This window comes from Lepisma saccharinum, chromosome 2, assembly GCF_977018435.1.
Source record: "Lepisma saccharinum chromosome 2, izLepSacc3.1, whole genome shotgun sequence".
Classification (NCBI taxonomy): domain Eukaryota; kingdom Metazoa; phylum Arthropoda; class Insecta; order Zygentoma; family Lepismatidae; genus Lepisma; species Lepisma saccharinum.
Genome location: NC_139230.1, coordinates 111,979,331 through 111,990,219, shown reverse-complemented (window position 1 = coordinate 111,990,219; position 10,889 = coordinate 111,979,331). Strand labels below are relative to the sequence as shown.

Below are 10,889 nucleotides of genomic sequence, written 5' to 3'. Positions count from 1 at the left end.
AAGTAATTCCGTATTTAAGGTTTCCTCAACATCTTTTCTGTCTTCATGTTCTTTCTAATTTTGTTCATACCTATATTTTTTTTGTTTCTTTCAGGAAAATTTTTCAAGGAAAAATAATGTCCAAAAGCAACTACCCACCTGACCATCATCTGTTCAACACCGATACACAGCAGCATATTAAAAAAAATGTTTTGAAGATTGGTAACACTTTAAAATGGAACAGATAAATAAAATTGTAAAATCTTAAAGTTAATTAAAAAATAAAACTTTATTTTACATTATCTCACAGAATCATCAGTTTAAAATGTGTGAAGAAAAGGCTTTTATTTTTAAGATTATAACTAGTAACCAACACATGGATAGAAGTAGTCAAAGCACAAAACAGTACTATTAAATTTCACAGAGCCAAGTAATGGAACTTAGAAATGAATGTGAATAACATGACCAAATTTACTCACAGGAAGTTAGGTAACTTTTCAATGTTTATCTTTATGCATTTTACTATTAAATAAAACAAATGAAAAATACTTCACACATATTAATTTGATTACAAAGTGTATTCTTGCATAATACAATTTCTATGAACACCATTCATTACAAAATTTTTCTATGTAAAAAACAATATAGCTTTATATATGTAAAAAAACAACATATAAGTATAAACACAAGATTGATATAACTCAAGCACTTGTAAACTGCATAACAAAATACAAAATGAAGTATAAACAATAATTGTGCAATCTCTTGCAAGTTGTTGCCTTTGTGTTTGACCAATTACAAAGCAAGATTATTATTTTCTTAAATTCAAGTGAGATAATATTTTTTCATTCAGGATATTACTAGCTACCTGTATTACCTGATACCAAGGGCGCCGGCAGAATTTTTTCTTGGGGGCAGAGTAAGCTTTCATATCTTGCCCTTCAGTCATAGAAACTTTTATTATTATTATTATTACTTCTTACTTACTTTACAAATCATAAAATTCAAAATACTTTGACGTTCAGATTCGAGTCTACTATTTAGATAGACACTGGTTTCACCTAGCTTCCTTTCCATGAACATCTATCACTTAGTTGATGAACAGTGCTTTATCTCTTTTGTACTTTTTCACAATGCACATATATCAAAAGAAGACAACTTAATTTCGAAAATTTCCTGACATGGTCTGGAAATGGAGAATTTTTTTCAGCCCTGAACAACAGGATTATTAATATTTCCTTCCCAATCCTGCCCCGCACATCCCTAGTTAAAGCAGTCCTTGCGGGCACCCTTGCCTGATACTTTTACATTTGAAAAAGAAACATAAAATATCAGATTTTAAATTTCATTCTAAGCTACGAAGTTTCCACCAATAATTGCATTGTGTAATTCTTGTGAAATATTTAAAGTATGAATATGTGGTTTAGTTTAACAGTTATAAAGTAATAATATCTAAATTGGCACTAAGCAAAATACTGCCCCTTTCCATTCTCCACAACAAAATTAGTTTCCATGTTATTTAAATTTTCATGTTTTTTTTCTATAAAATTTTAATAACACTTAAACTTTCATCTTGTTGTAAGTTATGACAATCAAGCTTCCACATTTAATTTCATATTAAATGTAAAAAGAGATTTAATTGTTAACATTTTGTTATGCAATATGTGTTGCAATTGTATACTTATCCCCAGAATCTGTGGAGCAATGCGGTGCATAATGGTAGAGAAGGGAAGAACATATGGGCAGAGGAAAGCAGTACATGCTACTGCAAAGGCTTGTAACTGCAGTCACTTTTCCCACTCAACACATTTCCTCTCACTAGTCAAATGGTCGAACCCTCTTGAGTCACTACTTGCACAGAGACTTGCTTTTGTTAGCTCACTCCAGAGATTCCAAGGACAGAGTATGGTATCAAATCTGTAGTTAATACATAGTTCACATGATTTAATTACAATAAAGATTTTAAAAAGAACATTCAGGTTAACATATTTACCAAACATCTCGTGTAAAAGTCCATAAAGCAAGAAAAATTGAGTGGAATAAAATATTTGTTCAAAGTAGCTTTACATATATGCACACACACACACACACACACACACACACACACACACACACACCTGCACTAACATAATCTGTAGCCCCTAACATTGAGCAGATTTGGCAAATAAGAAACAAGAATTATGAATTTCATGAAGTCAATGTAGTAATTTCAATACTAGGAGAACTTAATGGTATCACTACAAAATTCTTGTGTAATTGTGACCTGAAGAATAAATTATATGGAACAGAGTACTGGATATAATTCAAATGTATTTTTCTTGTCATCACTATTAGAATCGCTTAACATGTACAATTATGTTAATTTATAATATTGTAGTAATAATCTATAGAAGTGTTTAGATCAATTTGTGTCAGTGCAATGAATATCAAACAAATTTGAAATCTGTGTAGCTGTAGTGGAAAGTGACACTTACAAGCCTCAATGCACTACATGAAATAGCATGATATTCTTTTCCCTCTTAAATTGTCAATTTTGGAAACACAGGATGGGTAGAAAGATTTAGATAATTTCAATTGAGTGCTATGCCAGTATCTTGGTAGATGGGGTGAAATGTGTAGAGTCACGGCCATCAAGAGGGATCAAAATGAATGTCAGTCTAAAATTATGTATTTAACATATACAATTTTATTTCAGACACAGTAATTTGCATTAATTATTATAAAGGACTGATGATTACAAGTAAGACTGGTACATTTTGTTGAAGGAACATGATGACTTCACACTAAAGCAGTGTTTTAGGAGGAAAATACCTTACTTGCCTCCCCTGGAAAGAAATTCTTGCTTGACACCCCTCCCCAATCATCCCAAGAAAAATTCCTCTGGATGACATCTGCAGAATGGTTCACAGAGTTTAGCTGCCAAGGATTACTTTAAAGTAATGATTCTTCTACAACAACACAGTGTAAGCCATTGGAAGCAAAAACCAGATTCCTACATAGCAAACTATATTGAACTGGATTAAACAATTAAAATGACTGCATTTGTTGTCAACAACAAGCTGCCTGGATGTCCAGAAAATGTGTAACCAATGAGAGAGTCATTGCAGTGTATTATTTGCCATTCTGATTGTGATTACTCACTCAATCTCCCAACTAGAATTGATTGATGCTTCTTACACCAGGATTTAGCATCAGCATGCAATATCATCACGGGAGTCCCTCAAGGATAAATCTGTGGTAAGTGACCTCACACTATCCAAAATTTGAAGAGTAATATCTTAGCTGAAATTCACCAGATTTCAGGAGGTATGGTGGGGAATCTGATGGACGAAGTCTGACACCATGCTGACATTTGCTTGATATTTGGTGGAGCTCAATTGATTGAAGATCTATTACATATTTATTTTGTAATTAAAATGATGACTATTATATTACAAATCATTTAATTGTTTATACCACACCCTTTGTTACATAAAATATACATTTGGAAAGAACCTGAACCCAATATGGCCTATTTGCTGTTTCCAAGTACTAACATGGTTAATTAAACAGATGGTGTTAGTATGTCATTTAGTCTGCCCTTATGATGTGATTGTGTTCTACGTGATCTAATATTGCATAGGTAAGTTATTACTTACTACATCTTCCAAGTGATAGGTGCTTATATCTCTAGTACATATTATGATAGCTCATAATTTGTATTTTACAACAATGTACTTAGTTAAGACTTTTATCGAAAACCCTGTTTTTAGCGAAGACAAAAAGAATAGAACACTATTAAAGGTAGGCTCAAGATGGCCTACATAGGAATATATCATAAAGGACATGTGCAAATGGGACATTTGTTACTCTTATGCAGTGGCATCACGTGTGGTTCGCACACGAGTGTTCAGTAATGTTTTTGTACTGAATGCAGATTTACTCCTCTCCCTTGTAACTTCATATTCAATTGAAAAAGTGAGAATAACAGTCCAATTTATTTTCAACAATTTCTCCTCAAAATCACACTATATTTGAAGTAATACAAGAAGAACGTAGGGGAAATTGTCCCTCTCCCCCTTAAAATCCGCCAGGTTTAGCTAATTGTTGCTAAAGTTTGCAACTATGTAGCACAGACCTTTTCGAGTCCCCCTAGACATGCCTTGTATATGCTGCGCTTTGGTGCTGAATGTAAGAAGTATTGTCGCTTGCATCAGTGTTCGCACAGCGAAGTGAACATCTTCGGGGTGTAGTGGCAAACAGCCCCTTAGCTGTCAGCTCTATGCAACATGCACAGCAATTGTGTTCAATGCCCTCCGTGGAACACCGTGAGAGTCAGTGTTACCAACTATCTAAAAAAGTTATCAGACGTGAAAGAAGTCGTGTCAGAGTAAATTTTGTGTATATATTCGTACATCAAACATAGAATTTTTTCGAATATATATACGTATGTGTGTGTGTGCATTTAATATGTACGTAATTTACAACATATACATGAGTGTTCACATGCTCATGCGAACATTATCAGGTGACGCGCCTGCTCTTATGTTCATGTAGAGTGTGTGGGACTCTCAAAGGATGATAAAGGACCTTTCATTTGGCCAGACTGTGATGTATAATCCATGGCCCTCTGGTAACAAATTGTGACATGTCACTCCCTTGTTTATTGGTTTGTAAACAATGTTATTTCTTTGTGCAAATCTAATTTGTCATAATGGCAATAAAATGTGTGTCCATATACTTACCTACCTATAAAAACAACATTGTGTTACTTTCTTTACAATTTCTGTTCCATTTTTTGATGTGAAAAAAAAATATATATTACTAGGCCATATTGGGTACATATGTAGCCGAGATGGCCTAAACATAACTTTTTAATAAAATCTTCCCTACATACATGTTATCATTTTGAATTGTCTTTAAGTTTCAGTAAATGTCCAGAAATGTTCCCTCTTTTGAATCATGCCATTAGTTTTTCTCTCTCTCTTTGCACACCACTAGAAACAATTACAAACCTTAGGTAGGCCATATTGGGTTCAGGTGCTTTATAATTTATTGTTATCCTCCAGCAGGATTTCTTGATATTAACATCCGAGAAAAATCAGAGCCACACAAGATAAAACATATAACAATGATTGCACGACAAACAAAAACTTCAGAAAAAGTTTTATTTTTGTAAATTGAGTGCACATTTTGACTCTTCTTGGAACTCAAAAAGTGGGTACCAGAACCACATAACATTGTTGCATACTTTGGAAGTTATAAAGGTCTGAATGTTATCACCAAGATAGGAAATATCACCCAACAAGAGTAAGATAGAGGTTGCAGGTTTGTGCAAGAGCAAAATTTTTATACATAAAATATTGTACAGTCATGGACACTTCTGGGTTGTAACAATTCCATCCAGAGTCAATGGTATTTTTACAACCCAAAAGTGTCTGTGACTGTACTATCTAACATAACATAATTTGGATACAGCAGTGCCACAAATAGAAATTAATATGGGCACTAACTGACGAAAGTAGGAAATATTGTCCCCTCACTTATATCCAGTTTAAAACCTTCATTACATTTGAGGGGGTGGGGTGGATACATCCTGCCAATTATCCCGACTAATAGTGCCCATGGGTAGTATGACACCTAATGCATTAAAAGTGCCTCTACAAAAGCATGTAATTTCTACCTTGCTCTTGTTGGGTGATATCTGGTATTCTGGTTACTATATTTAAACTTCAGTAACTTTTAATACATACACACACGACAAGTAAATTCTTGGAGATTATGTGTAAACCTGATGAGTATTTCCTAAAGATATACTACAGATATGGAGTTAAGTATAAAATGCTCATAATAATGTGGGCAGAAATGAGAACCAGCAGAGTGAATTTAGGAATTTTTACATTAACTTATTACAATGTGTTCAGTTATATTATTTCTTATGATGGAGGACCCAACTGCAGGCAGATATTGGAAAATTGTGGACTAAACAAATGCTACGTTGGTGTGGATCAGATAACCATAGTCATTGAATATGACAGCTTCTTTGAATGCACAAAGTTTGCAAATGTGATGCCATTTCACTGAAAAAATATATGCCTATGTAAAAAAATTCTAATTGTTTTATGTGCCTTTCTTACTTAAATAATAGGCAAGTGAAGAATAATTTTGTTGTCAAATTATGAGATATCTACAACATGAAATCATTAAATGTAAGACATGGTTTGAAGAGACATGCTGTCTCCATTGGGACAGCAGTTACTAATTTCATAAATTTTGAATAATCAATTAAAAAACAAATGTGTGGCTTGTTGTATATATATTACAAATTCACTTCCATGGCATTGTTACAGAAATGTCTGATAATGTTGAATGGCTGATAAGGCTAAACTGAAAATAAAATATATATCAAGGCATTCTAAACAGTAATTTTTGTTTCAGACACACTCTCTCCCTTACTCTCTCTTCTACTTGTGTATGCATGTGCATGCATGGATGAATACTTGGCAATGTCATAACTGGATCACAGTCAGTCTTTATATGAAAAAGATTTATTTTCAAGAGCTCTTAAAGTTAAATGTTAACTGTAGCTTTTGTGTGATTATATATAAATTTGGGTGATTTATTTACACCATAAAATCCTTGTACAGGTCTTTAACTTGACTGTATTGTCACTGTCACATACTGAGGGCTGTTAGTTATAGAAAGGGAGATTTCACATTTTTCTGCCCAAATGAAGTAAATGCATATTTTAAAAGGCAACGTACAGCACAAGGCAAACATTCTTATCAATTATATTTTCTTGAATTGTCAGCCACATGAACAGCCTGTTTCTCCATCTCATTCTTGGCTATTATTCACCATTGGTGTGATTGTTGAACAGAGGTTTTTCTGAAATGAGATTAACATAATCATAATATCTGGTGTATGACACAAAACAAGATAATCCATGCAAAAGGGTTAAATAAAAGGAAATAAATGTATTTTGTAAAAATCTTGTACCCTAAATGTGAAGGGAGTGTATGCACTGCTCAACACAATTTCCAATAAAAAATATTATTATGGATAAAACTATTTTTAGTGTATCTGCATTTGTTTCAGTGTTGGTACCTTCCAATTCACCATCAAACATATTACTAAGGTAACTGGGGGGAATAACGCCTATTGAGGTAATAATGCCAGGTGACTATATCTCGAAAAGTTGAAAGTGAATTTGAAAGATGGCATATGCAGTGTATGCGCTACTAGCAAGTAAGTCACGTGATTCCTTTGTTCTGATGTCGCGCCATTCTTCCCAGTGTGAATTAGCTCTGTTTGTGGTGAAAGCGGCTATTCGGAGACGCTGATGTAAAATTGAGAAGGTAAGTTCTTAGTGTGCAGAAGTTTTTTGCTCACGTTAGAGGTTTGCGCTCTGTATTATTTTTGTACGTGGGTCGTTATGTTTTCCAAACATACTACTAACTAATTCTCTTTGTTTTGAGAAAGAAGCAAAATGCATTCCGAAAGAGAAACTTACGTATTATGGGTAATAGCGCCAACTTCAATTTGGGGTAACAATGCCAACTTTGCTATTATTAATATGAGATATCTTCAACACGGGCACTTATTGTTTGCTTTCGGTTTGTGTTTTAGATGCCACGGAAGTACACTTACAGTTAAAGTTATAGATTTCAAGAGATAAAAAAATGTATCAGTACTGTAGAAAATAAATAAACGTGGAAAATAGAATCTCTTTTTGTGTATTATATACATTTCCATTTACTATATGTTTATGTTAATATAATATATTATACGTTGCATGTTATGGCATCTTCTAAATAGTTGTAGAATGAATAATGCTTCAAGTGTGTATAAAGTGAGAAATTACCATTTATCTATTTTATTAGGACATTCTTATAGTATGGCGTTATTACCCGGCTATGTGGGAAATAACGCCAAAATGCACCTTCTTAGAAAAAAGCTCTCAGAAAATTTACTATTTGAAATAAAGATACCATAATTTTTTTGTTGCTAGCGAAAAAAAAATGCATCTATTGCCTTAACCAGTTTTTACATTGCCGGATGTTTTTATAATGCCAGGAAAAATTGAAGAAGCTTAGCATGGCGTTATTCCCCCAGTTACCTTACTAAATGTGGGTGCATTACATGATTTTCTTAAATGTAACTTGTTTCTTCGAAGAAGCTGGTTATTTTCATCCTTGATCACATAGGACCTAGGAGATACATGACTATGTACTACTTGTCCTTGCAAATCAAACAATTTTCATTTGAATGAAAATTTGGTCTGTTATGTGCAGACCAATCATAATAATATTTAGCTTTACTTTTTTTTTGTGCCAGTAATTGTGTAACATTTAATTGTACCTCAGGCTTAAGTAGCTCCTTGCTAATTGGTAAATGTGTTCTTACTCTCCTGCTCATTAACAATTGAGCTGGTGTTACATCTAACCCTAAAACAGGAGAATTTCTATATTCCATTATAGCCAACAGAATGTCTGAGCCCTTCTCATGACATCTCCTTCACATACCCTTTGCTATTCCAAATGCCTTTTCCACCTACTGTGTTTTGTTTTGTACTACTAGTTACAAAATTAATATCCCAAATCCTTGCAAACTTTTTACATTCATATGAGCTAAATGGCATGTTATCACCTGTGGGATTCCGTGTGTTGTGAATATAACTTTCAGCTTATCAATTACCTCTACTGCAGTTTTATTTTGGAGTTTTACTACTTCCAACCACTTAGAAAAATAGTCCATATGCGCTAAATAAGATGTACCTGCAAACTCAAAAATATCTATACCTACTTTCTCAAAAGGTACTTCTGGAATTGAATGTGATATCAATGACTCTTTACAATTAGCTCTTTGAAACTTTTCACATACCTTACATTTTAAAATTAAGTTTTCAATGTCTGATGTCAATCCTGGCCAGTAGACTATTTTTCTGGCATTCAATTTAGTTTTGACTATACCAAAGTGACCTTCATGCAACAATGACAATAATTTGCTTCTTAAACCCAGCGGAACAATTACCTTATGACCTAAAAACACCAATCCTTCCTCCACATGAATTTCACTACGGAACTTATAATACAACTTCAACTCTTCAGGTACATTTTTCTTGTCATCAGGCCATCCATTTACATGATAGTCTATTATTTTACATAACACTGGATTACTTTTTGTGAACTCAACAAATTCTTCGTTTCTTGAATCACTTATTTGTAAGTGTTTAGTTACAGTATGTACAACTTCAGACAAAAATGGATCACTTGTGCTATTCCCCTTTAGATATGACCTTGACAATAAATCTCCTATATGCATGTTTTTTTCCTTGAAGATACATTACATTAAGACTGTATTTTAATAATCTTATTTTCATTCCTTGTAATCTGTTAGACATCACACTTGCCACCTGTTTCTTCATTATTGAGACTAATGGTTTGTGATCAGTATGTACTATTACCTTCCTACCATATACATAATAATGGAACTTTTCAACTGAAAATACTATAGCCAACATCTCTTTTTCAATCTGTGCATAAGATTTCTCTGCTTCGGTGAGACTACGCGAAGCATATTCCACTGGTTTGCCCTCTTGCATTAAGCAGGACCCCAAACCTTCACTTGACGCATCACACTGAATAACAATTTCTTTTTTAGCATCATATATAGCCAAAACTGGAGTTGTGACACTTTGTTTTTCAACTCTTGTAATGCTTTACTGTGTTTTGGCAACCACTGCCATGCAACATTGCTTTTAAGAAGTTCTCTTAAAGGTGCTGTTAATGTAGACATGCCAGGTATAAACTGATGCAGATAATTTACCATACCAAGTATTCTTTGCAATTCCTTTTTATTTGTGGGATCTTCAATGTTCAGAATTGCTTTTACCTGTTCCTGATCTGCTTTTATACCATTCTTACTAAAGACATGACCAAAATACTTAACTTCACCTAATTTGTACTGTACCTTTGACGGATTAAACTTTACATTTAACTTCCTTGCTCTTTTCAGTGCCAGTTTCATAATTTTATCATGCTCTTCTTCATTTTCTGTTGCAATTAGGGTCATCAAAGTACACTGTAACCCCAGGAATGTCACCAATTTTTTTTTTCATTGATTCTTTGAAACACTTCAGATGCCAGTGCCAAACCAAATGCCATTAAATCTATAACACCCAAACGGTGTGCTAAAAGTACACAGTTTACTTGATTTCTCATTTAGTTCTACATGATAAAACCCATCCTTTAAGTCAAGCACAGTATATATTGATTAATTGAAAAACTCAATATGCTGACCAAGGCACAAATTTCTTTTATTATAAAACATAAACTAAATGTAACGTTTAACCTTCTAGCAAGGTCTCCTTCAGACTCTGCACCAAGTACAAATCTAACAAGGTAGAAAACAGGATGATATATATACCCAAAAATTACTCCCCTCCAGACTATTAGAAAGTTGTTCTGGAACATTCTAGCAGGTGGCTTTACCTTGTCAACTGTACTTTCACCTGAAAGGCTAAACATTTTCTTCCATATGGAATGTGGTTGGACTCTCTATATCACGCTCTTTTTCCTTCATTCTTCTTCCTTCTTCTCTCCTCTTTCTCTGTTTATGTCCAGTCTATCCTCCTTCTCATAGCCATTCTTTTCCAGCTGTTTCCATAGGCTATTTATTTTGCCTTCTTTTTCACATTCTTTCGTGCATATCTTTTTGATTCTGTCCTCCATATTCTTTATAAAATTTATTTTTGTCACCTCACTTACATCACTTCTTTTCTGGCAGAATACCCCTGCTGCACACTTCTTCTGATGCAAAGTGGTTTCAGCCCGACCCTGTGGCCGAGTGGTTAGCACATCGCGCTGCGACGCCAAGGGTCCCGGGTTCGAATCCAGGTCAAGCTTGGTTGTTTGTGAATGTCCATTCAT

The 10,889-nt window shown here is 33.9% G+C and overlaps 1 protein-coding gene across 1 annotated transcript in view; it reads right to left on the bottom strand.

Moving 5' to 3' along the window:
- Nucleotides 1-249: 249 nt before the first annotated feature.
- LOC145984115 (myophilin-like) overlaps nucleotides 250-10,889 on the bottom strand; it is a 399,095-nt gene continuing 388,455 nt past the window's right edge. Inside the window, exon 7 of the mRNA XM_083117549.1 lies at nucleotides 250-6,846. Within this exon, the coding sequence (XP_082973675.1) occupies nucleotides 6,809-6,846 (38 nt within the window). The 3' untranslated portion in view covers nucleotides 250-6,808. The remainder of the gene's footprint in view (nucleotides 6,847-10,889) is intronic.